The following is a 27,396-nucleotide window of genomic DNA, read 5'->3' on the forward strand; positions in this document are numbered from 1 at the left end:
GGCGCCGGGCGGGCCGGTCCCGCCCCGTGGCTGAGGCGGCGGCGGCTGGCGCTGGCCGCGGTGCCGGGCGGAGCGGGGCAGGGTCCCTCATGGCTGTGTGCATGTGCCAGGCCGTGCTGCCGGCCCACGCCGGGCCCCGCGGCGAGCTGGGCGCGGGGCCGCTGCTGCGATGGATGGACGCCGCCGCCTGCCTCGCAGGTACCGCCAGGGGGGCCCGGCCCGCTGCTGGCCCGGCCCGCTGCTGGCCCGGGAGCGGGAGGGGACAGTCCCCGCCTTGGGGTAGCGGGAGGCTTGAGGGAAGGTTTTATCCCGTGGAGGGGGGAAAGGGCTTTGGAGGTTGCACCGGGTGACAGGGTGGGGGCAGGGTGGAAGGGGTCACAGTGGTCATCCTCGGGGTCGCCGCAGAGCACAGGGCACAGACTGGGACACAGAATATCCTGAGTTAGAAGGGACCCACAGGGATCACCCAGTGCAGCCCCTGGCCCTGCACACACACACCCCCAACAACCCCACCCTGGGCATCCCTGGCAGCGCTGTCCCAACGCTCCTGCAGCTCTGGCAGCCTCGGGGCCGGGACCATTCCCTGGGGAGCCTGGGCAGTGCCCAGCAGCCTCTGGGGGAAGAACCTTCCCTGCTATCCAGCCTGAACCTCCCCTGACACAGCTCCATGTTGAGGTGGAATTTCCTGGGCATTATTTTCTGCTCCTTGCCTTGTGTTGCATTGCTGGGCACCACCAAACAGAGCCTCATCCATGCTCTGACGCCCCGTTTGGACATTTATACACATGGATGAGGTCCCCTCTCACCCATCTCTTCCCGAGCATGAAGAACTGACCCAGCTCAGCTTTACCTCATGAAGAAGATGCTCCCGTCTCCCAGTCATTCTTGTAGCCTCCGCTGGACCCACTCCAGGAGATCCACGTCTCTCTCGAGGAGCCCAGGGGATCTGGGGTCCACTTAGGAACAGACACCATGAGCTGTCAGATGGCACGGGGAGAGCGGGAAAGGTGATAGGAATGTGAGGATGAGGAGAATTTTAAAAAGGAGCAGCAGAAGGGAAGAAGAGAGGTGGGAAAAGATAAGTAAGAAAGAAAAATGCTAATTTAAGATTATTGGCACATGCGTGCCAAAAGGAAGGAAAGGTGCCACTGCCTTGGCAGGGGATTGGACTAAATGGTCTCCAGAGGACCCTTCCAGCCCCTCGCTATTCTGGGATTCTGTGGTTCTGTGAAACAACCGCAGATCCAACCAGCGTGCAGAGCACTCCATGTCTGACGTATCTCGGCTTCGAAAGCTTCTCAAACCTCCTCGCGGACGTGTGGAAGTAACCTGTGAGTGCCTGCTGTGAGCGCAGGCGGCAGGGGGAGCGCGGCGAGAGCGGCGGCCGCGGGCAGCGAGCGGCGCGCCCCGTGCCCGCCCGAGCCGAGCCTGCCCGGTCGGGGCTCCCGGCCCCCGGGGCTCCCGGCCCGCGGGCTGTCCCCGGGGCGGCCACGCGTGGGCAGCGCCCTGCCTGCGCCCGCCAGCCTGCGCGGGGATCGCAGACACGGGGGGCACCGCGGCGGGGCAGCTTCCCCGAATGAGCGCGCCTCTTTTTAGGGGTTTATGGAGGAGTGATTCGATTTCAGCCCTTCAGCGCTTTTTGAGGAGAGGCTGTGGTTTCCCCTGACATTTTCAAAGGGAAGTCCTCAGAGATATAAAATCTCTGATTTCTCTGAGCTCTCTTGTGAGGCTCACTGAAAATACGGGGCTGCTTGGGAATGAGAACTCTTGCCTGTTCTGCAGTGCTGTTTCCCAGGCTTCCTGCCAGTCCACTCTATTGCTTCTGTCACTCAGGACTTTGGAGCAGAGGTTCCCTGTGTTTATACAGCTCCTGGTTCACTGGAGATTTGTCTTCTGACTGGAACCTCAAGGTGCTATGGTCAAATAAATCATATGTCATATTAACTTGCTATAAAAACTATCAGGTGATTAAACATTAGGGATAAATAAGATTTTTACCTTTTCCAGATTAGCTTTCACAATTAATACAAAAAGGGTGCATTCTTTTTCACAACCAAATGTATCCCAGGGAGATGAAGAACTGTTCAAATTTAGGTAAAAATATTTCACAGCAGGTGAATTCTGGTTTTGAATTTTCTAAATCTTGTGTGTTTTTATTTCATTCCTGCATTTTTGGTGCAACACTAATGACACTGAACTGTGCCATAAATCAAATCCCTCCTGATGGGAGAGAATTTTCTAAAAGTTCTTGCAAGGAGTTTTAAAGATAAACCCAGACTATTCCTGGAGTTTCAATGCTGCTGGATAGTTGTTTATTAAGTCTTACCAGAGGAACAGAGCCACCAGCGTGACCCAGGTACAGCACAGAGCACAGAAAGCAGGAGTGAAGTCTAATTGTCAAGATTTACACAGCCTTTTAAAGATAATTTAACCAATAGTCACTAAAAACGTACATTATTTTCACTTTCCTACCAGTTATTCAGTAACACGGGCAGGAACTGCGGAATTCTCTATCCAATCATTCCAAACTACTTTTACTGCAGAGCATGGAGTAGTAGAAGAAGAAGGTTTGGAGAACAACAACAATCCTCCATTTTGATATTTCTTACTCTTATCTATTTACTACAAAGAGAAGCCCAAAACCTCTAAATTTTTCACCCTGTGACAATCTCACATCGTAGTCTATCACCAAATTCACACCACTGTATTTTCTAGTTCTTGTCTGACTGTTGGTAATTTTTTCCAAGGTTGGAGGCTAAAACAGTGTCACTCAGGGGGGTAAGAGCCCTTAAAAACAGGCAGAGAAATATTCTCAGCACTCTGGGTTCCTACATCTCCCTCTCCTGTTTGAACCAAAAACACTTCCTTGACAGCTTTGTCCGTGGCTTGTCTAGCACAGTGGAGTATACAAGGCACAAATACTAAAAGAATTACAACAGTTAAAACATACAAACCTATCTTCAGAATTTTTCTCCATAAGGGTGTAAGGTCAAACCAATTGAACAAATCGTTCAACAATGATCCGCTTTCTTCTCCAAGTTTAGCTATTCCATCCTCTAATTGCCGTATACTTTCATGGATGGATTTCAAATGATCTGACAAATTCATACAACACATACCTTCAAATTCTTCACATCCATGTCCATGCACTAACAGAAGATAATCAATTGCTGCTCTGTTTTGCAGAGTCGCTTGTCTCACACCCTGAACATCAGTTAACACATCGCTCAGTGCGAGAGAGACAGCACGAGAGTTCTTACTTAGCCAACAGCCCAATTGATCCAATTGTCTCAAGGCTGCTCCTGCAGCAGCACCAGGTAAAAGGAGAGCTGCAGAAAACCTTTGTCCAAAATTCCAAGCTACAAATTTGTCCTTACAATCAGATTTATATTTCTCAACAAATCTTTTCTCTTCTCTTATGCTCTTTTATCATTTTTGTGTTAGGCGTTAGCAAAGAAAGCTTTCCAAAGCTGCATGGACTGCCCTTGACATTTGAGGGAATTGCAGGCCAAATTCTGTCTCCACAAAGGAGAAACATCCCTCGTGGCAATTGCAATGGATCCTGGTTGAACGGTGTGCTCATCTTTACTGTTGAATTGCACCAAGATATTGCATTTCTGTATATTTTGTAATTTGGAGTGACATCTGTTATCTTGTCTTTATTTTGTTTCAACCCTGGAGAACTAAACACTACGCAAAACTCCATTTTTATTGAACCAAGAATTTCCAGTTCCTGAGGTTCGTAAGGAGCCTCCAGAAGGGATTTGGTCCAAACATCCCAAATTTCCACTGGATTTGAACCGAATCGTGAAAGTTTGAGATTAGCATGTTTGGAAGGTGGCCATTTGTCTTCTGGTAGTCCCACCAAACATGTTGAGAACGGTTTCTTTGGCCTTGAATGAGTTAGGCAGATGGTATCTAGGCCTGATGCATTGGCCAAAGTCTCCCAGACATTTCCTTTTGGTTGTTTCACTGGGAAAGCTGCGTTGCTTAAGGCAATCAGTGAGATGATAAGGCACAAGTGTAATACCTGATCGAGCTTCATTCTCAACAGCTTTATCCCACATGGGAATCTCTGATCTGTAACACAACTTCTAACACACTCTTACATACAAAATTTACACCATTAACTTTCCCACTTTTTGCATAAGACTCCATCCACAGTTCTTGCACAGAAAGACATCTGATGTCTGTGACATCGACAGCAGTGTTGGCACTGATTCACGTCTGTGTGCTTGCCTCCTTGTTCCCGGAGTCGATTTCTGCTTGTTTCTGGCCTTGATAAGGTTTCACGTTTTTTTGCTGGAATCCACTTTGGTCCTGCACCTGTTGAGACACAAGCATACCCTTTTCCCCAAGTTATTAGTTGAAATGGACCCTCAGTCTTTCCCATCTCTAAATCATTGATCAAGACTAAAGGATTTTCTCTCAATTTTGCCTGAGTACTATTTGAAAAATGCCTGATAATTGGTGGAGTAGGTTCTGAAATGGAGCCATTCAAGAAGTTTAAAACATACAAAGCTTTGTTCGATCGCATCTGAGGCGTAGCCTCAGTCCTTAGCCTCTGCTTAAGGGCACTTAGCTGCTTTCCACTGTTGTGACCACACTAATAAGCCAATAGGTTTTTCTCCTGTATCTCAGAATCTTCAGCTGACATAAAACTTCCACACTGGATTGCCCTAGCTGATGTTCATGATATACTGTTTGGAGGGAGAATGATGAGCTTTCTGTGAGCTTTGTAACACTTTGGGACTCTTTCCGTCTTCAAAATGCTTGCTAAGGCTCTCTTACCAGAATGCTCATTTTAACAAAAAGACCTTAGTTAGAGGTTTTCAAACTTGAATAGGATAGTTGCTATCATCTAGTGTCATCTCTTGATGTTATCCATAAATATGAACACCCTTTACCACAAAATCATGATAAAAAATGTTACCTTTAATCTCATTTAGCTTCTCTTTTTTCCTCAGGGCCCCCTGCAGGGTTGCATTATGGTGTTCACGGGAGGAAGTGGGATGTGCTGTGTGTGGTCTCAGTCTCTCAGGCAGGAGCCCACGGGGGTGTGGCTCCCTGCAGGTGCAGTGTGGTAACGGTGTGTCCCTGTGTCTCTTTTGAAGCTGAGAAGCACGCCGGGGTGTCCTGCGTGACCGCGTCCATGGATGACATTCAGTTTGAAGAGGCTGCCAGGTACAAACCAGCTGACAACAGTCAGATGTTTTCATTCTGCAGATTCTTATTTGGCAGAGATAAACCAGGGCATTATAAAATGGGAGATAGCAGACCCATGAACTCGCCACAGTCACAGGGCTAAGTCTCAAAATTGCTCTCTTCTACCTGTGGTAGCCTGATCCACCTAGAGAGCAGATCCATTTCACAGGGCAAAAATAAACTGTTGTTACTTTGACTTGGCAGTCGAATGCCTGCTGAGATGCTGATGGCCCGGTGGTCTCTGGCTCTAGTGAATGCTGCAGGCCATTGCTTATCTCTGTTAAATAAGGACTACACACCTACAAAAGTTACTGTTATTAGTGTTTTTATTGTTGCCAGTTCTTTCTTAGCATCTTTTTCTTTCAGCTCTTTTAGGAAAAACAGAAATGTTTTGCATTCACTGAGCACTGAATCGACTGAGTCTACAATATAATACAGGACTGAACTTGTTCCAACCATTTTTCATGGTTTTCAGAGGGATAAAAGACACTGTAAGAGGAAATAGGACCTTTATTCCTAAACCATGTCTTTACAGAAACTTAAAGCCATTACTTTGTGGGTTTTCTGTGGTTTCACACCGTGCAGTCTGGGAATTAATGAGTGCTTAGATGGGATAGACATGGTTGCCCAGAGCAGTGCCCATGCAGTTATCGTGGCTGTGAACGCAGCAGCAGTGGCTGTCAGAGGTACAGCTGCTGTCAGTTTGAAACTGTTCCTGGCATAAGTGTAAAATAAGCATCCACTAACACTCGTGATTGTTAGAGCAGTGCCATTAGAGTAAGAACTAGAGTCACTAACAAAGAAGAGAACATGATCATACCGAATCTGGAACTCAAAAGAGAGTTTCTTGGTTTGTTTTACAATATTGGAGTGTTTGTCCTGCCTGGAATTGCTCTGTGTTTTTAATTTTGTCCATAGAAAAAAATCCTGTCTGTGAAAACTAATCAAAGTCAGGGTAATATTTCCCTTTAAGGTGTAATAGTTCAGACTTAGTAGCTTCAGGGCACTTTCACGTCATATCTTGAGAGCAGAACTGAGCTTCTAGAATATAATGAAAATACTTTTCCTTCCAAATTTGTTGTTTCCCTAGTTCTTCTCTCACTTGTAATACTAATGTTCCATTTGTATCAAGAATTTAAGTATAAATCTTGTAACTGTGAAAGAGATTATGTAAGAAATTGCTTTTTGGTGTCAGGTTATCCCAAACATCCTGCTTGTAGGTTACTGTGCAGTTCCTAAATTTTGCCAGATCTAGTTTATTATACAAACATCTTGCATAAATTATAAGAGCTCTTGCTGCTCCCACTAGTAAATTAATAAGATGGTTTTTAAGGAAGTGACTTGGTGTAAGGTTTATTTACCTAAACCAGCTTACTAAATCTTCTATAAGGATTAAGTCTTCTGTGCTTATTTCAGCTGAGATGTAAACAGAAATTGTCACAAATCTATATAGCTGAAAACTTGGTTTTATACCATGATAACCTCTTCCCTGTCTGTGTAAACACAGCAGTTCAGTGGTACTGATTTTCAGTTACATCTGATTTTAAATCACATTTATTTAAAATTTATTAGTGTTCCATGGGTGAATCATAGTCATTTCGTTCGGGCAGGTTTCTGACAGTTTTAAGTGAAAGTGTGGTGTTGTGTGACTTCTGCCCCTGCCTATCTGTAGTCACTGTTCTGAACACTCCTTTCTGGAAGGGAGCTGGTGGGTCCCTCAGCTGTGCAGTTGAGAACTACTGCCTTAACGGTTCTGCTTTTTCTTTGCAATGAATAATGCAAGAACTGCTTCTGAGCATCCTCTTCAGGAGCTAATGAGAGCTGTGTACCTGCAGATGGTCTCAGTTCTTTCCACTGACCATTTCCTCTGCCCCTTCCACCCAAAGGAATCCACCCATGTTCTTGGGTGTGAACAAGAAAGAGAAAATTGCTGTGTAGTTTGTTGTTCCTATCAGGTCCTATGAAGGAGCAGGTTTCCTATTTCCTATTTCCCATTCTAGTTCTGCAGAGGAATAAGCAATTTAAGTAAGCCTTTACCTTTAAATGTCAAAACTTTATTCATTTAAATTAGGAAGAAATTCTTATTATTATTTTTTTAATAAACTGGGGTAATAACTGTGTGAAATCCTTTGCTGTGAAGATTTTGTCAGTACCCAAGTGCTCTGAGTTACATTTTACTTCAGTCTTGGCTGTAATTAGCTCCACTTGGCCTGCCCCAGGACTGCTCTTCAGCATTTGTAACTCAGTTTGAATTCCCTGGAGGCAGTGGCCTGACTCCCATCTGTTTTGGCTGTGCCTCTGGCTTACCCTGCACATTGTGTCCTTTTACTTCCTGCTCAATGGGAAAACTGGAGGGCAAACTGCCTTCCTTCTACCCTCTCAGCACTGCTTAGAGTTGGGATTTGAGGGGTTTGGAAACAAGGTTTGCTCCTGTTACCAACATGGAACAGGTACTGTAGGAATTCCAGAAGGAAAGAAAGTATTTCCTCATTTAAATTAGATTTGATGATATAATTAAGAGAATTTAAAATATAATAAATAATAAATTATATAATTTAAAAAACGATAATATAGTGAAATAATACTAGATGGTAAAGTAAAAATTCTGTGTATATCATGTAGGTGAATGGGAAAGACTAGTTTTCAGAGGGTTGATGTTAGCAGAGAAGGGACAAGCAATCCTGTTCTTGGCCAAGACTTGGAACGTGAAGTCTTTCCCCGTCCTTTAAAGATGTCCAAGAGCACTTTTTTGTCCTGGGGTTATGGCCTCATGAGCCTCTGTGCCAGGGGTGCATGTAGGGTGTATCTGACTGTTTTTGCAGCTAGATATACTCAGTGATTTGGTGCAAGATGTGCTTTTGAGCAAAAGCCAAAATTTCTGGGTGCACCTGGGGCCTGGAGCACACCTGACAGCGTACAGACACCAGCGGAAAGAAGGAATGTTGGCATTAAGGATATGCTGTTCTCTGAGTGGCTGTAATTTTACTGACCAAATCTGACTGGTGAATAACAGTGTTAAACTGAAAACAGTGAGAAATTCACTTTTTTTCAGTGAATTTTCAGTGCAGCATGGAAGACACAGACTGCTTAATGAGATTTTCCTCACTACTGTTAGGAGTGCCTCGAGAGGCAGATTCAATCCCTTATAAAGCTGCATGTTTGCATTCTGTGAGGTCTTACTCTTCTTAACAGGGTTGGACAAATTATTGCCATCAGAACAAAGGTGAACAGAGCATTCAAAACCAGCATGGAGGTAAGAGATCATCACTCTTAATTCTAAAGATACTGAAGGAATAGAGCAGAGGTGGGAGCAGTAGAGGAACACAGCAGGGGTCCAGATGTACTTGTTCCAGATACTTGCAGATATCTGAACAATAACACTGCCTCATGAAACTGCTTTCAGAGTGTTATGTTTGTGTGTTTCCTGTAAAATAATCCATGTCAGAGTAGAAACTGGGCCCTGAAGAACTGAAGCCTTTGGCATGTGTAGTGGGCAGGAGAGGATAAGTGGTGTTGGTCCAGGCCAGGTCCACTGAATACGTGGAGTTCAAAGCATTTTTGTAACTTCTGATACAAAATATGTATCTCAGGTGTACACATGTTCTTAGTCTTCATATTGTTATAAATCTGCAAAGCCTTGCCCAGTCACTTCAAATCAGAATTGAACCTTGGGGATGCTTTTTATGTATTGTGCTTGTGTCCAATTCCCATTATTATTAATGGGAGTGATGCATCCCACAGGTAATGTATTCCAAAAGGTTCTAAAAATTAGAAAAGATCAGAAGTTTGATGTATGTCAAGCCTATTCCACAGGACCAAATTCAGTGTTTCACATTCGAGTGTTTAATTGTGTTTTGCACCACTAAACACACTTTTTTGCATGTACAGATCTTAGAATACTCAGATGGGGACTCCAAATGCCACATAAGTAAATGGAAGGAAATATCTGTAAAACTACATCTGAGTGTCTTTCCTGTTTTGTAATTGTACCCTACAAGTGATGCTAAACATACATAAAAGTTGTTGTACTAAAAAACCTCTCAGAGTTCGGTTAATGTTGTGATGATCAGAGATGTATCAGTGATCAGAGCAATTTTTTAACCTTTTTCCATTAGGAGTAAGGGACTGGACATGATTAACTTGATAAAAACTGCACTGGTTTGTCTCAAGACAATTGACAACGATGTAAGCACCTTTTTTGTCTCCTTCCTCCACCACCGTCTTCCTTGTAGGTTGGCATCAAGGTGACAGTGCAGGATGTTTTGACTGATGCCGAGAAGATTGTGAGTGTGGCATATGCAACATACGTGGCCAAACCAGATGGTGCTGGAAAGGTATTTCTCCTGTTTACTCCTAAGCTTGGAGTGATTGAGTTTCTTTGAAATAACCCAACTTTTCTGGTTGTGAAACACAGCAGAAACACTGTTTATTCTGGTTGGTGATAGGAAAAATCATGAAGTCCAGACTTTATGAGGTAGAGTTTTGGGGGTTTTTTTTCCAGTTCTCTGCTCTGAAATGGTTAGGTTGTTATTATTATCAATATCATTATTATTATTTCCATTATTATTGTTGTTATTTCCATTTCCTTTTGCACATTTGTTCATAATAGAAGTGGGGTCTTGGTAAGGGCTGCAGTATTGACAGAGGCAAGCGGTGAAAGAGATCCTTGTGAGTCTCCTTGTGAATCTCTCTCCTCTTCAGAAGCTGATTGTAGGGTGGAGGCTTTTTTCCTTCACTTCCCCTCTTGGGGAGGTTGTTCAGACATTGCTGTTCAGACAGAAGACATTATTTTTAAGCTAACTTCCAATCTAAATGGATTCTTTGCCATTTATGTTAATTAGTTTTCACGCCAGGGCTGTTTCTTCTCCCCAGTGTTTGGCTCTCTGGAGGTGTTCAGAAATCAGTCACGGTACCGCTGGCCTTCACATCGCTGTGCCAGAAAGGCACAGTCCTTCTAGCATTTCCTTAGGAGAAAGGCCAAATACTCCTCAGATTCTCTGAATTAATTCCCTTTGTATGTCAAATTCTACTTTCTGGATCACGGATCTGACTTTCCTGTCTCATGGAATGTGTTATGACAGCACATCTGCCTGTGAAACATCCACTGCAGATTGGCAGAGTCATCCCATGATATATCCTATGATATATTAATATATATCCAATCACTCCTGCTTTCTCTTCTGTGAGGATGGGGCACACTTTGCAGAAGAAAGAGATTAGAACAGTTTCACCAAAACTAAAGCCCAGCTTGTCTCTGAAAGGCTAATGACTAAATTGCTACCCTGATAGCACTAAAATAGTATCAAGTAAGAATTGCTTCTTATTAGTTTGATATCATACTCATAATATCAACCTGTTTATCTTTTGCCCAGATCTCCAAGGAGATTAACTCAGGATTAAATTGGTGATGATTAACTAAGATTAGGCTTAAGACAGGAATGACCCAGAGGGAGTTTCAGAGTTCAGTTCAAATTTCATCACAAACTAAAGTCTCAGAGAAATTGAAGAATATTTTTTTCAAATCCACTTTTCTGAAAACTGTTTCTAAAGTTGTACAGAGAGAATCCCAATACAGCCACCACCCTAATTTTTTAGCTGAACCATCTGGGAAAATCTAGGAAACTCTTGAAAAGGACTGGGAGGGAGGCAATGAATCTGCAAGAGGGTTTGAGGGAAGAGTCAAAAGCCGAGAAACATTAGTGGCATCACTGCAAGACACAAAATGTTTAATTTGTCTGTGGTGCACTGCTTTGTGCATTGTTTTAATGTTCCTGAGGCTAGGCCTTCTAGACAAATCTCACAAGTGATTGTGCAGTGACACCTGTGCTGTAGTTATCCAAAGGTAGTAATTTTCTTAAGCCAGTACAGGTTTGGATTCAGTTGGTCATTGAACTGGCATACACAGGAATTGACACTGACACCACTGATCAGTGCAACTGGATTATTTTTGTAGTTCAAAAATTCAATCCTCAAACCTTAATATGAAGTTCCATCTTTTCCTGTCTTTTTTATTTTTTCTTTCTTTTTTTCTTAAATGAGAACTGTCTTAAACACTGTGTGCTTTCATGGATGTTTGTATTTAAAAGCTAAAAGCACTTTGTCGCTGAGTTTTAATGAATGATTCTGAAAGGATGATGCAGAACCTATTGAACTTTAAACTCTGTGCTTGTTTGTATTAATAAACTTGTCATCTTGGACAGTTGATAGGAAAAAGTTGCAGAAAATGCTGATGCCGTTTTAAGTTCAAAGTGCACTTTGTCATGATTGTGACATTCAGACCTGTTCTGTTTTTTTCCTTCTCATTTGCACAGGTTGAGTTAAAACCTGTACAGCTTCTGTCTACAGAAGACCACCTGGAGCACAGCCTGGCTATTGAGAGGAGAAGAATCCGTCTGGGCTATATCCAGGTCTTTCAGAAGCTAATGCAGGAGAGCAATAAGGAAGGTGATTTCTGTACTCAGCATAGAAGGTGGAACAAAGACTTGTGGGCAGCTGGAAGGAAGGAAAAAAGCAGACGAAACATCTCCCTGGGGTTGTGGTGTCAGGTGGAAAAGTCTGTGCCAGATTTGTGCTTAGAAGTGCCAGAGGTGTGTTAGGCAGTTATTTTGATACACTGGTATTTCTTTGTCTTTCAGAAATTCCAGATTTAAAAATGCAGGGTTGAAGGCCAAGCATGCATTAAATAGATGTGCAGTGCAGATCTTCATGTAGGTTCTGTGTGTGAGGTTTCACAAGTCACACAGAACTTTGCATTACAGCAATAAAGTTCTGTGACAGTATTTGTGATGTAGACAGAAGGATGACATTCACTCAGGCTTATGGCCATGTCTTTGCCAGGAAGCAAAGTAAGAGCTATGTTTTGCCCTGACATTATTCCCAACAAGCAGAAGTTTCATGACATGGAGGTCAAAACAGGTAAAAAAGTTAGAAAAACTGAGCAAAGAAACAGGTTTTTCTTTATTTATGGCAGTAATTTCTGTTCTTAAAGAAAGTTGTGCTCAAAAGTTGTTGTGTTCCTCCACAGAAGAAATTAGAGCAGTTAAGAAAATATGCTGGTATTTGGAAAATCTGAGCTGTAGCTCCATGTATAAATAACAGGCATTATGTGGTTTTACTGAGGAGAGATTAAACCTGTTATAAAAAAAATCTAGCCTTAACAATTCAGTACGACTTCACAGAACTGAAGAGTCTTGTTTGGTACAAGAAAACAAGCTATTTGTCTTCATGGTAACTGTCTCACAGGGTAGAGTTTAATAACCTGAGTGACAAATCAGAGGTCGATGGGTTCTGTCTCCACTGCCTTTCCTGGAAACTTGTTTGAAGGGTATTATTGTAGCACTACTTCACCTCCTTAAGGAGACAGAACAAGCAAAGTGTGGGGGAAGAGAGGGTACATTGAGTGTGCAGCCTGCTAGGTAGCAAAATAGGTACAAATCATACCCTGAAAGTGAAGTTTTTGTGATGAGTGGATCTTAGGGAGCAACTTACGTAGGGCCAAAGTACAAGTTAGTCATACATTTCCACACGCTTGTATAATCACAAAGTGAGTTAATTATGGCATAAGTCAATAGTACCATTCAGGTCAAGCAGCTCCTAGAACAGATAGGCACTTTTAAAATTACTTGGTGTAATCTCATGCCTGAATCTGTTCCTGCAAAACACCAAAGAAAAGAACAGAGATTAGAGTGAGGATGCATGGCTAAACACTTGAAAGTGACATCAGAAATGCTCAAGTAACACAAGATGGTCACTGGTTCAGATCCTCATTTCTCTCATCTGTTCAGTGTTGTCTCAGACAATCACAGGATTTGTAGCAAGTTATGAAATAATTGTGTCCTGCTCTAACCTTAATTAAACACATCTGTACAGGTGTCCATCACACACAGTGTAGTCTTTGACAGGCGTTTGAGTCGCTGCTGAGCTGCTCTGACAGCCCCTGTTGGAGCAGTGCTGGCAGCCGTGAACACGCCCTGACAGACCAAATGTTCAGCCTCTTGCTTCTCTTGCAAACCACAGGGCTCTTCTGTGCCTTTGTTTTTCTTCTTTTCACTGAGTCTGAAGCAAACTGCACGCTTCACTGGGTATGTTTTCTTCTGAAAGCATTCATTGATACACTGCTGCTGTGTTTCAGATACCTGTGAGGAGAAAGATGCACTTTCAACTGAACATACTCATGTGCAGAGCACTGAGCTTGTCCTGCCTCCTCATGCAAACCATCATGGAAACACTTTTGGTGGCCAGATCATGGCTTGGATGCAGACAGTGGCAAGCATTTCAGCAAGGTACTTTCCTACAGCATTTCTCTGTGTGTGGTTCTAAATGGATGTACTTCTAGTGTTAAAGGTTTCACAGGGATTTATTTTATGAAGAATACAGACCCAGGCCTTAGTGACTGTTCCTCCTCCTCACATTACAGGAGGCCTTTGAACTATTTATGTGGTACATCTCCCACAGCATGCCATGCCACTGAGAGTCAGAAATTACTCTGTTACACATGTAGGCCCTAAGGCAAAAGGGGCTGTGTTATCTTCCTGGGAATCTTTGCAGATAGATGACACTGGATACCGGAGCAGAAACCCACCCTCCTTGTGCTTGGTACAGTGTTTTAAAAGCAAAGGTTTTAAACAAAGTTGTTTAATAAGGATAAAACCAATACTGACCCTGTATCAAGTGACATCCACAAGTGAACAGCCTTCTAGAACTTAGTCTGCAGATCCTCATGATGCCATAAGAAAAAGAAGTCAGAGAAGAAGGATCTACATAAATAGGTTCTGTTTTGTTGGTGTGTACACAGAATGGATGTATAACCCTCAGCAAGTCACTTGACCTTTCAGTCCCACTGAGTTGCACATCCTATGGCTTGCAACAATTTTAGCACTTTAAAGAGCTCAGACATCTTCAGGTAAAAAGAACAAAGTGTATTTTGAGACACTGCTTGTCAGTGTGACCCAGACATACAATCATTTAATTCCTCTTCCCTGGAGTCAAACTGTATTTGTCTCCCTTCCTGTTCCTGGACACTGTACAAAGCTTCTTTGTAAGCACCACTCAAGTTTCAGTTTGAATTCTCCTTGCATACTGAGTGACCTAATTCACTGCAGGGATGTTAGATATGTTTTCCCTTTTTATCTTTAATAATTAAATGGCTTCTCTATTCATTATTCATATCGTTTTGATTTGTAGCCAGTGGTTTTACTGATAACAACAGATTTTCTGTAGTGGTTGGATAAACAACTTGTTTCTGTAACATCAGAGTGCACTGACCTTACCCCAGTGTGCAATTCCAATGGCTTGAAGAGACTGTTGCAGATTTTTGCCATAATATGACTCAGAATATTTACCAGTTTTCATCTGATAAATTTTACCTAGTGTGAGTCACATTTAGATTTAAAAAAGGAAGGGAAACATCAGCAAATGGAGTATCGAACAAAATTTTCTTTGAACTAATTAATGTCAGACATGATTACTCATGTTGGAAATTTCAGGAATAATAGCTGGTGTCAGAGGCTGTTTGAAAACAGAGATGTTAGTTTTAGCTTGAGAAATAACTACTCTCACTATGAACCTTTTGTGAGGCCACTCAGAGTTAGACCTGACCTTTGAGGGTGCCATGTTAGAGTTTCTATGGCCACAGACTGTGATGGAGGAACAGAACTGGAGGGAGAACCCAGGAAAAATAAATTTCTAAGGGCATTTTAAAGGTTACCCACTCTCCTTCTGGCTTCGCACCTCCCCACCATCTTTTTTTTGGCTGGCCAATACATGTAAAGCTTGCAGATAGCAATAAAACTATTAATTTTCTCTTTTATCATTTCTTTTCTTCTTTGCCTCTGTTTTGTGAGTTCTTTTACTCAGAGTTCGAATTAAAATACAGGAGCCTGGGAGTTTATCTTCGGACTTAGATGTTCATTATTTTCTTATCTATAGTACAGCTGCACGGGATGTGCCTCTTGGTTAACAAGGTGAAAGTGGCTCCAAGTTCTAACTTCCAAGGTCTTTTAAGGTCCAAATTACCCAATTATGGAATGCCAACTAATTTTTTTTTACTTATAATCCAATAGCTATTCATGATCTGCAGTGCAGGTTTTTTGACCCAATACCAGAACACCCAGATTTGTGAAGAAGAAGGAGAAAAGAAGAAGAACAAATCCACACCCAAAATCCTCCATATTGTTACATATATCCCATAAACCTAATTTTTCTACATCTCTACATATACTTTTCTACATAACTTTTAACTACACAGCAACAGCCTCAGTGTTATCACACAATTTGGGAAGCCTTTCCCAAGGCTTCAGGTCAAATGCAGTGTGCTTCTGAGGATCACTGTCTGTCAGGACTCAAAGGCTGAAATTCTCAGAACTCAGGGTTCCAACATAAAACCATTTGAATATTAGTAATATTAGCTTGAACTTGATATATACTTTCTTATTCCTTACATTTGCAATAAAAGCATTCAGGGTGTACTCTTCCAGGAAAAAAATGAATATTTAAGCCCATTTCTGGTTTGTTCCTCTCCTCATCATTATTGTGTTTGCATCTTTAGAGTGAACATTGTAAACTAAATCAACGCTTAGCATTTTAAATCAGAAGAGCAAATTATTTTAATTTAATTACAAAGTAATTCAAATGTATTAGACTGTTAAAGAGATGTACCAGTCAGTTAATTAGCTGCAGATAATTGTGTGCATTTAACAATACTGGTACATTAGTTGTGCAGTTGAGTTAAAAGCTAGGAGTGCTACAGAGCTGTATTTTCAAATTTATAAACTTCACCATGGAACAGTCTATCCTCAGATGTGCCCATGGGGTCCTTACTGAGAGCAGTGTGTTGCTTCAGGGGCTAAAAATAAATGGCATGTGCTGTATATTGTCCCCTCTTCCTGTGAAGCACAGACATCCCAGCACAAAGTGAGGGGCTTTGGCTACCTGTACAACTGATGAAGAAACCTGATTTTTGCCTGCTCCAGAGAGCTTACAGACAAGATCCTATTAACACAGACTGCCTCTGGCAGCCATGTGAGGGTTTTTTTATTCTCATTTCCTATCACACAAGCAGAAAGCATCTAAAAACAAGCAAAAAGTACAAATATTTAGACTAGGTAAACTGACATGGCATTGTTTGGACACTGTCCCTGGTGCTTGGCCTTTCGGCTCAGGTTTCCTTTAATTGTTTAAGGGCTTTAAGGTCTGGCATTTTTACTCTGCTCAGGAACCTGCTCCCTGTGCAGTCCTACAGAAATTAATGAAACTGTGAGGTAGGTGGTTACTCTGTCGGTAAAGGATTCATGGTCTGGCTCTAAGAGAGGGTAGTCTCAAGCAGTGAGATTAATTGGTGTTTGTAAAATGTGTTGGAAAGCAAACAGCATGACATAAGTGGTATTATGATGGTTGAAGCTCGAGTTACATGCTCTTGGAGTTAAGCATGCTAACATGGAGTACATCAGTGTAATTTAGTGACCTTCCAGGTCCTGCAAACCTTGTTTCTGCAGTCACCCCCCGCAGCTGTGCTTTTTAGCACAACTGTGTGTTTTGCTCTCTCTCTCTGTTTCAGCCGCCTCTGTCATTCCCATCCCATCCTGAAGTCAGTCAATATGTTCAAGTTCTGGGGCTCATCCTTTGTGGGTGACCGCCTCGTCTTCAATGCCATTGTCAACAACACTTTTCACAACAGGTAAAGCTCCTCATCTCTTGTCTGCCTTGGCATCTCCAGCACCAGCCAGCACTGTGTTTCAGGTTTCATCAGCAGGATTTTCATTAGGGAATGAATTACTTTTCAGGTGTAACTTTGAGGGATGTATCTATATCTGTAACTGCCTGTATGTGCTTTTTTTTTTTGTTTCACTTTTATCACTGGAAGTTTTTCAAACAATTTTTCTCTGACTTTCAGTTTAAAGACCATTTGTCACCAAATCCCTTTCCTGCAAACACGGACAATAAATATTGCTCTGAAATTCAGGGATTTTGAAGGGCTGAGTTGCTCCAAGAGATCTGATTCTTCAGAAGATGCCATCTTGTTGCCAGGATTTTCCCATCTTGGCATTTGTTGACAGATCTAGGTTCTATGTATTGCTTATTTTTGTTAATGCTAGTTAGCTACTGCCATCTTTTATTTTATTTCAGAAGTGTGTCTGTCCAGATTCAGTAATTGATTTGCTATGCTACAGAAGGTATTTGAGTCAGGCTTCCTGCACGCCTGGAGGTACTGCAGTCCTTTTTAGCATGTCTCAGGGCTGCTTCTGCGTCACTTGCAGCAGTTCAGTAATTAATTCAAACTTTCCTTTCAGCGTGGAGGTTGGTGTCCGTGTCGAGGCTTACAACTGTGAGGAGTGGATCAAGGCCCAGCCACGGCACATTAACAGTGCATTCCTCATTTTTACTGCTGTGAATGACAAAGGGGAGCTGCTCACCTTCCCCAGGGTCAAGCCTACAACACAGGTGAGCTCTCAGGAGCCGGATGGTCACCACAGCCTTCTGGGGCAAGCAAGGACCAGGCAGGGCACTGAAATGCATCTTGCAGGAGATAAAAGCTCCAAATGAAATGTTTGCCCTCAAGTGAGAGGTTTGTTACTGTTAGCTTTACTATTCCAAAACTGAGAGGCTCAGTAGAGGGTCCTCATGACTAGAGATTCTGTGGTTGATGGGCAGAGAAGAATCTGATGTGTTTGGAGATTTTTCCACTTGTCTTTGTTTTGTGCCATTTCCACTGACTGTGGATGAAATTTGTAAGTATTCAGTGAACAGTTGTTTTTATAAAGCCTTAACAAAGATGAGAAATAGAGTGAATAAAGAAGTCTGTGGGAATCAAATCCCATGACGTGGGTGGGCTTTTCAGTTCCTTTGACATGGAGATCTCAGTTTGTGTTTCCCTGAAAGTGGTTCATGAAGCACTTGGAGCAGTGTGAATGCTATTGTTGAATTATTTGCTGTGATGACACCTGTCACTAATCTTCCTGCTCCAGTTACAAGAATTTTCGTGATCCAGTGTAGGCAGAAATTAAATGATTTTTTAACATCAGGGACCTTATTTTTTATAGGATGGCAACTAGACAAATAAATCAAGGTGTCTTATGTACTCAGTGGGGCAGTAAGTTGCACTATTGCTCGTTGCAGGCTGTCCCAAGAGGAAAAATGGACTTTAAAAAATAAAATCTTCCTTTGTGCTTTGAACACCAGATGATGATAAATTGGGTTAATAGTTTATTTGGTGGGTGGCACATTTAGAAAGAGTGGAACATGTGTGGTGCACTGCCCAGCTGCCACTGGTTTAGGACCAAAAATCACTAGGAGGATGCTAGAATGATACAACTCTTCTATCACATTGGTTATTTTACAAATTTCAGGGAATAGTGCTGAGGCAAAAAGTAAACCACCAGTTTACTTGGGTTAGTCTGTGGAAAGCTCAATACACAAAGTACTGCTCTTTATTTGCCTGTATTATTTCTCTGGCATTTGCCCATCTGTAATTAATAATTTTTAGTTGTCCTTTTTCAGACTTTGTTCAAAAATAATGAGATGTTTTATTCTCTGGTTCACTTTTCCTACAGGATGCTGTGAGGAGGTACCATGGAGCAATTGCCCGGAGGAGGATTCGACTCACCAGGTATAGCTGGGTCATTGGCAGATCTTAATTTGAAAATTTAATGTTATAATCCTCCAAATAAAGTAAGTGAACTCTCTTTAACATATATATGGCTGTTACATGGCATAAATTTCCAAATAATTTTTTTTTTCATTGGCATGGAAATTATTAGAGGCTCCTTGTCCCAAAATTACTTTCCTCTGTAGGTTATTTTGTTTCACCATCTTTCTCAGAAAGAAAAAGCAGTTATTCAAACCAAAAATTGATAAAAGTACCTGTATTTAGAAAACACTTAAGCCTATACAAAGTGATTTTTCCTAGCATATTACCACTGGCCTGGTTCCTAGGGTATATCACCATGTCCTGCAGCCATAGGGAGGAGGAGGAGAGAAGATCCAGCAGGCAGGAATTGTGCAGCAAGATTGATTTATTATTTTACCAACTCTTTTATAGACTTTTTTCTTCATAGTCTAATTGGACAATGGACCAGCCCCCCCTTGGGGGTGATTGGCTAAATCCTAAAACATCCATTGTCAAAATATTTTTCTACTAGACCATAAACAAGACTTTTCAAGGTTGCAGGTGGCTGGGTTGTTTACATTCCCTGCCACCTCTTCTGTGAGAGAGAAAAGTCTCTCACGGACTTAGAAAACAGCAAGAAAATCCTTGCTAGCATCATTTTTGTACCTACACTAGCATATACAGAAGTGAGTGTAAAGAACCAATTCATGCTACTATGTCTCTTTTTAATTATGTTTTAGAAAATGCATGCTGTCAGCTAAAGGAGACATGCCTTCTGATGCCTGGGAGACAGGCAACCAGGTAACCTGTAGGTGCATAGACAGCTGTGTTTGTGCACCCTTTGGGGTGGGTGAAACAGCTGTTCAGGCTGTGGCAGTACAGGTGGACCCTCTGCACTGAAGTGTTGTGGTAGTCATGGGGAATGGATGCATGTGTAACACAATGAAATTTCTCTTCTAAAAAAAGAGAGCAGATGATTCACTGCTGATGTAAGAGTAAGTTCAATGCAAAGGATAAAAAAAAGCCCTTAAAACAGACACATACAAGTGGTCCCTTAAGGTCTCCTGCAGATTTATCCCTCAGTGTCCCCAGCTGTTACAGAAGCTGAATTCTCTTGTAGAGGAAGTAGTTTGGGGTTTTGTTTCTTGTCTTTCTCCAGCCACTGAATATCTAAAAAATTGCTGTGAGGAAACCATTTAGTAAGTGCTAAAAGTGGGGGGAGAGATAGCAACAGAGATATGAACATTGGAATAGCATAAACTTTGTTTCTATGGAGAGAGAGGTGAAATCAGGTGTTCATTCCCAGATACTCTGCACCAGGCGACTGGTATCTCTGCTTTGGACATGCTGGGCCATTGACTGTGCTTGTGTCTTCCAGTGAATGGTGTTGAACCTGAATTTAGGTGGATTTATAGACAACCTAAATGTTGTTTCAGTGTCCAGGTTTTGTGGCTAAAGCAGCATTTTTTTTTCTCCAGAACAATGAATGCAAATATACACACAATGATAAAAATGGCTTGCTTAAGATTTATTTCCTGTGAAATCAAAGCCTGTCAGAAAGGACTCTAAGGCTGTATTCTCTCCATACAGTGGTTAAATGAGAACTGCATCCACTGTAGCCAAGCATAAATAATGGATGTATTTGCACTTTCTTTACTGTGAGCCTGCTGTGTAAAGCAATTGCCAAGAGGGACCCAGCTTGGTAGCAAAGAAGAGGTTAATTTTCATGTAATTACTGCAGAGGAAGATGGACAAAACCATTAATTCAGTGGTCTGAGAGGTTATCTGTATTGTCTCCCTGGTGGTCAAAGTTGTTCTGCACAGCTTTATAACTGGAGAAGCAGAAAATAGTGTTTTCTTGTCCTTTAATTAATATTGTTTTGCCAACAGCCATGTGCGTGCATAAGGAAGCCACTGGAAGAGTTTTAATTCAGAAACTACTGAAGTGTGTTTTCACTTACAAGGAAAATAAACATTTGTTTGCAGTTGAAGTGTAATGATAGAAAGAAGAACACCTCATTTCTGCAATGTTTAGTGAAATGTACCTTTACCCCTCCATTTTCAGACATGTGTCTTGTATTTCAGGCATATTTGAGTTACAGCAACATAGCTGCACTGACACACCTGGCAAGAAAATCGGGATGGGACATAACCAGGACCCTGGATAATGTAAGTGCAGAAAAAAAATCACAGAAGTCTGAAAGGAAAGCACCTCTCTGTTCGTGAGTTGGCGTTACAAACCCAAAATCAGTAAGGAAACGTGTGTAAACCAGTTCTAGCAGAGGAAGATGCTGCCAGGAAAAGCAGAAGAAAGTCAACGGCAAACCTGGTGTTACCCCAGTGCAGTGCATGTTTTCCAGACAATGGAGAGACATCAGGCATCTGCCAAGGCTGGGGTTCTGAAATGTGGATAGACTCAGTTTACTTCAAGATCATGTTGTTCGAGAGGTGTTTTGGGACAAGAAAAGACTTTTGCAGTATTTTAGTCTGACCTCCTGTGCATCACAGGCTATGAAACATTGCTTAGTGACTCTTGCATGTAGACAATAAGACACCTGAGTAAGAGCAGATACAATAATAAGGAATTCCAGTGATGGCAAATCTGCCAGTTCCATGTGTAGGTTGTTCCAGTGGTTAAAGACTTCATCAGTAAACACTGCTGTGCCAAATAGACGACAACACTGGTGCTGGGAAAAATGAGCTTGAACCAGCTCATGGAGACAGGCAGAAGGAACTGGGTTGTTCATCCTGGGGAAAAGAAGGCTTTGGGGAGAGCTTAAAGCACCTCCCAGTGCCTAAAGGGGGCCCACAAGAAGTCTGGAGAAGGACACCACAAGGGGGAATGACCTTAAGCTTCAGAGGATTTGTTCCCTTATCCCTGGAACTGGAATGACCCCAAGCTGACTGACAATTTTTGAAGGTAAAAAATGGCACTGTGAAGTCTTTGACACAAAACCACAAGACTTGTAAGCCTGCAGAGATAATCCAGCCTTGCTAATGTTCGCATAGCAGAGAGGTGTTTTGACAGCTGCACCTCCTGCTTTGTTTTGTGATCTCTCAAGTCTAGGAGACTCCTAGAACAATGTGATTTCTGTTCTGTGCCTTAGAGGAATATTGATGCAGACCTCCTGTAGGTGGTTTTTAAAGCTCTTAAGCCTTTAGTTTTACACCAAACTTTCCTTCAGCAAGGTGCTTGCTGGATTATGTTGTGATTTATTTCCTCTTCCAAGACAGGAAAATCCAGAAAAATTCAGAATCTGTGTTGTTGCACAAATGCAGCATAACCAAAAGATCGTTCATTTTTGATACAGCAAAAAAACCCCAACAAAGCCTCAGCAGTGATGATGAACCTTATGAATTTTGTATTACTTGGAAATGAAAATCTGTTAAACTTTCCAGGATTTGAGAAGCAATAAAGCATGTGGGAATAAAATCTTCTAATTGTAAGCATTTTGTTGTACCCATCTTCTGCCATTATACGGGGTTTGTGGGAGGTGCCAAACCTTCTTCTGTGTGTGCATTGTTATGTACAGTTCCTTTTGAATTCTCTGTGTTGGGATTTAGGCCTATAGAAATAGACCCAAGATAATCAAGACAAGATAGTACATGTGTGGGACAAGAGATGCAAAACTATGTTTCTAAGTAGTTATTCAATACATCATTAGTTCTGGGTGCTCTGCTTCACAGAAGAGAAAAAGGGAGAAAAATAAGGATATTTTGGAAAGGGAAGTTACTCTAGAGGCAGTGGGCCTAGGCCAAGGTGTGGCTGATTTGCCTGGACAAAGGCATCTGGAATTTCACAGGAACTCCTGAGAAAATCTGCTCGAGTCCTAAATGTGTAGGATTATGCATCTAAGTGTTTATAGTAATCATTCTTTGTTTTTTAATTCATGCTGGCTTTTTTTTTCAGGTAAGAATCTGGACCCACGAGGAGGGTGCTGTGCTGTCCTTCAAGGTGGAGATGCAGGTGAAGGTCCCGTCGCACGTCGCCTTCTCCCTCTTGTCCGACTTCAGGCTCCGCCAGCGCTGGGACAGACACTTCCTGTGAGAACCTGCCTCTCCCTGGGGCTCTGAGCCCCCTGAGCACCCCTCTTTTCTGTCACAGACACTTCTGATGTGCTGGAACTTTGCTGCCTCGTTAGGAAGAAAGCGTTGTAAGAATTTGACATCAAAGGTTCATTAGTCGAAGTATGGATTTTGGTTTTTTACTGTAGAAATGAAATTTGGCTTGTGCTTAGTCTGGTTCCAAAATACAGAGTGCTCTGTCAAAAGAGAGGGATGGGACAGAGGTCGTCTTTTCTGAAATGAGCACAGTTCCAATCCTAGACATGTGTGTGTTAAAAGTAACAAACACCCAGAATGAGTAAAAAAAGAAAAAGTTAAAAGTAAGAACTGAGGTGGATATATTGTGCATGCTAACTTTAAAAATTAAGGAAAACCAGAATTCCTTGATATTTGTGCTGTTCGGGACACTGATTCTCAGTTTCACTGTCCAGTCAAAGTGAGAAATCAAGAAATGGGGTTCTTCAAAATGCCTATTTTCAGAAAAATAACATGTTTGGAAGTCTGTCTGATTGGAAATGGGTTTTGGAATGGCTCTAAAAGGTGTTTGAGGTTTTCTATTTACCTTTTATGCTGTACAATAGTAATTAGCGACAGTTGAATTGAAATTACACTAATTTGATTTGGTGAAGCATTTCCAGTTAGTTATTCCATCCTGAAAGATTTTTACCAGAGGGTGGAAGTGGAATCTTAGGGATATTTGAAAATCTACAATCTCTACTGAATTTACAGCTTGTAACAAATGAAACCTAAAGAAATACTGTTGATGAGGTGTTGCAGAAAACCTCAGTTGTTCTCTCTTGTCTGCCTTGCTGCTGGAACATGCAAATCAAAGGTTCGGTGTTGGGATGGAGCCTGTTTGCACTGCATTTGTGAAGGAGATGCTGCTGCACGCACCAGCGCCTGACCTGTGTGTGAAATGTGTTTACAGGACATGCGAGGTCCTGCAGGCTGTGAGTGAAGAGGAGAAAATCTATCGCGTTACAGCTCCCCCCACGACGGGCCACAAGCCCAGAGACTTTGTGATCCTCGTGTCCCAAAGGCAGCCCTGCAGGCCACAGTGAGTATGGCTCTGATTGTAACTGAGCTCTTCGGGGCCACAGTCTGGAGTCCTGTGACTGGGATCTGTCCCTGGGTGACAAAGGTGGCCTTGTACTTTTTAAGGAGTGAGATTCCTATGTTGATGCCTGAGTTTGTACAACCAGATTAGCTTTGCGATGTGAAGGTGCGATGGAATAAATCCAGATCAGCATGAATTTTTAGCATAGTCCAGTATCGATTCTTTGATAGTGATTCTTTGGGAGTGGTCTACCAGGAGGGCAAATTGGCCAAAATTTGAAATGGGCAAATTGGAGAAAAAATCATGTCCCAGAGAGCCTGTCAGTGGGCTGAAGCACCTAGCTGGGAGCTTGTCTTCTTGTTTGTTTGAAGTGACTTTGTACTCCCATTCAATGTAATTACAGAGTTTTTACTTAGTCAAGGAGGTGCTTGAAACCTCCCACATTTATTGTGTCCGTAAATTCTGCCAAGTCTTGCTCAGTTTAACATACACTGCTTTTTAAAATTTTGTTATTTTGTATTGGATTTCCTTTTGTTCTTACATAGTGAAACATGGGCAAATGGGACCATTTGGTGTATCTTACCCTTCTTTATTCTGTTTCTTTTCTCACATTCAGTAATTCTTCAAGTTAACAGTAAGTAAAAGGCAGTATTCTGTACTGGGCTTGCTTTCCACCCATGAGGGTACTGAATGAGTTTGGATACCTTTACTGTGGCCATACTATGAAGCCCCTGGGTAAGGGTTGTTCCCTGATTCTGTAAACATGGGCTGAGGAGAGCAGGGTAAATTAAAAAGAACAGGAGGTGGGGGATTGTTCTCTGGCTGCCACAGAGGTCTCCCGGACTGGAGTCTGTGGTGAAGCCTTGAGGAGACTCAGCTGGGCCCAGGCTTTCAATCGGATCATTGAACACACAGGAGCTTCTCTGCCCGGCTGTGAAAATGACATGTAGTTACTTCCATGCATGTTTTTAACAAGAGGAAGGTGATGCTTGCCCTTGCCCTGCAGGGAGCCCTACATGGTGGCTGTGAGGTCGGTGACCCTCAGGGCGGTGCCCCCGAGCCCGGAGTTCTGCAGGAGTGAAATCCTCTGTGCTGGGTTTCAGATCCACAGCAACGGCAGCAGCTCCTGCACTGTGAGTAGCCCTGCAGGGCCCAGCTGTGCCCCCTGCCCTGTGCCCCCTGCCCTGTGCCCCCTGCCCTGTGCCCCCTGCCTTGGGGCTGTCACCTCACCTCACCTGACAGTCTGCAAAGGGAAAAGCAAAATACCTCCAAAAAGAGAGTTTGGTCTGGGTGTGTGGAGTCTGTCTCGCCCAGCTTTGGCCAATCTGACTGTTAGAAATGAGGTCTAACTAAGCACTGGAGGCTGCCTTGCCCCTCCAGAGTCATTCGTTGAGTCCTAAAATACACCTCTAGAGGGTGTGCCATAAACTGGTCTCTGGTGGTGTCTCTCTCTTTTCACTAAGGCCAAAAAATTACTTCAAAGTACATTCCTCACCTGAATTTTCATATGCCAGGAATCACACAAACTGAATCCCATCTCTAGACCCATGCCAGACTTCTTTACCATGGAAAGGCTAAAACTTTCCCATTTAAAAAAAACCACATTTCTGAAAACTTTCAGCAGCTCTCCATGGCTACAATTCCTTTTTTTCAGGCAGCAGCTTTGTTCACAAAGCACACATATTTAACATGTTGTACACAGTGTTTCTTGCTGCACTGCTCTGTACATTTACCTGCAGATGCTGGAGGATCTGAGAGCAGGGAGGACACCCAGATCACTGGAGTGCTGTAAAAAAGGCATGCTTTTTGCAAATTATTACCTTCAGTTTCAGAAGCACTGTGTGCTTCTATTCACATCCATAAAAACTGTGATACTCATCCCGGCTCTGCAAAAAAATGGCTAGCTTGCAATCTGTAGGCTTTTTTGTTTCATTTACTTTTGTTCAAACAGGTGTGTTACTTCAATCAAGTGACATCAGGAGTTATGCCTTACTTAGCTGCAAATCTTACTGGCTCATCAAAATCCATTGAAGACACTGCTTTGGAATGTATAAAGTTCTTAGAGCTGAAAGAGAGTAAGTGCTGAAGTTAAAAACAGATTTCTGAAGGGGCATCTGAAGATTATCAAGCAGTTCTGGTTTAAATTCCTGCAAGGGTGTTGAGCATGCTTCTGTAGGTTACTTACTTCGGATCACGTAGCCAGTACTGGGCTTCAGCCTGGGAATACATGGTACAAGCATTTTCTATCAAACCAAGCTTAGGCCTTAGGCTCTAAATTCAACTTTTAATTTAAAAAAGATTAAGGGACAGATTCTGCTTTTGATTGCATTAATGAATTTTATATAAATGGAGGCAGAACTCGGCTCAGTAGAGCTGTAGCTCATGAGACTACTTCACTATTTTAATGTTACGTTGAACAGAGTGGCATCCAGGCAGTTTTAAATCTGTAAATAATCTGCAGAAACCAGTGCTACCAAGTAGCTTTGCCAGTGCTCTGACCTGGCTGTGCAGGTCCTTGCACACCCATTATTTATAAACTGATAACAGCCCATGTAAATTAGTGTTTGCTAATGTCTGTACTTCAGTACTTGTCAGTTTCTCTGTGACTCCCAATAAATTATTGTTTCTGAGGTAACAAATGCACCAGATTTCATTGCAGTATTTGGGGGTGCAGAAAGCTGCCCTGCAGCGGTGGTGGGTTCTGCAGGAGAGCCGTGAGCTCCAGGCTCTGTGCCAGGCTGGAGCAAACACACAACAGCAACCCCTGCATCCACTCCTCGCAGATGAAAAGGGGAGGATGGTTCCAGAGGCTGGAGTGTGGTTGTGTCTGTTTTGTTTGGTGCTCCTGTTTAAGCTCCAAGAGGCTGTTCAGAGGAACGAGGGTGCTCATCAGCATTTGGATCCTGGCGAGGACCTGCGGGTGAGGGATCAGAGCACGTGAGGTGCAGCACTGCCGCTTGATGTCACTGCAGTGTCACCACTGCCAGGGTGAGAGCTCTCAGGGCTGGCAGAGTTCCCAATGAACGCACCTTCAGCTGAAGCTGCAGCCACTCCAGAGCCTGCTGCAGGGGTTTACAGGCTGAGAACGCGCCAGCAGAGTTTGCATCTGAGAAGTGTGGCAGGGGAGGCACCGAGGGGAGCCCTGTAAGCCCCGGGGGTGTCACCCCACCTGTGTCCCCCGGCCTGTGGCTCAGCTTGGGTACAGCTCTGCCTGCTGCCTGAGCGCTGGCTGCTGAGCCACAGTGCCGGCTGTGCTTCACCCACAGTGCAGGGACCAGCGCAGCTCCCGGCCTCTGGCTCTGGAGCAGTGACCACAGACCCAGATCCCATTCTGCATCAGAGTTCCCATCACACGGATAAAGTGCAGCACCTCATTCTGGGAGCAAGGGCAGCCCCCTCCAGAGCACAGAAGCCACCAAGGTCGTGTTTGCCACCTCCCAGCTCAGGAGGGCCCAGCTCCCTCCAG

At 42.9% G+C, this 27,396-nt stretch overlaps 1 protein-coding gene across 2 annotated transcripts; it reads left to right on the forward strand.

The window, feature by feature from the left end:
* Positions 1 to 51: 51 nt before the first annotated feature.
* Positions 52 to 26,838, forward strand: ACOT12 (acyl-CoA thioesterase 12). 2 transcript variants are annotated; one of them, XM_069002109.1, is made up of 15 exons: positions 52 to 198; positions 4,968 to 5,184; positions 8,398 to 8,458; positions 9,438 to 9,539; positions 11,517 to 11,649; positions 13,337 to 13,487; positions 16,760 to 16,879; positions 17,493 to 17,643; positions 18,753 to 18,808; positions 19,549 to 19,609; positions 20,894 to 20,977; positions 22,719 to 22,852; positions 23,802 to 23,930; positions 24,937 to 25,063; positions 25,882 to 26,838. In XM_069002109.1, exons 1-15 carry the CDS (start codon positions 90 to 92, stop codon positions 26,014 to 26,016), a joined length of 1,770 nt encoding a protein of 589 aa, XP_068858210.1. In that variant the 5' UTR covers positions 52 to 89; the 3' UTR covers positions 26,017 to 26,838. The 2 variants fall into 2 exon arrangements, with proteins under 2 accessions (XP_068858210.1, XP_068858211.1); XM_069002110.1 differs by having other exon boundaries at positions 5,115 to 5,184; positions 25,882 to 26,837.
* Positions 26,839 to 27,396: the final 558 nt, after the last annotated feature.

The sequence above is a fragment of the Aphelocoma coerulescens genome (assembly GCF_041296385.1).
Source record: "Aphelocoma coerulescens isolate FSJ_1873_10779 chromosome Z unlocalized genomic scaffold, UR_Acoe_1.0 ChrZ, whole genome shotgun sequence".
In the NCBI taxonomy this organism is placed as follows: domain Eukaryota; kingdom Metazoa; phylum Chordata; class Aves; order Passeriformes; family Corvidae; genus Aphelocoma; species Aphelocoma coerulescens.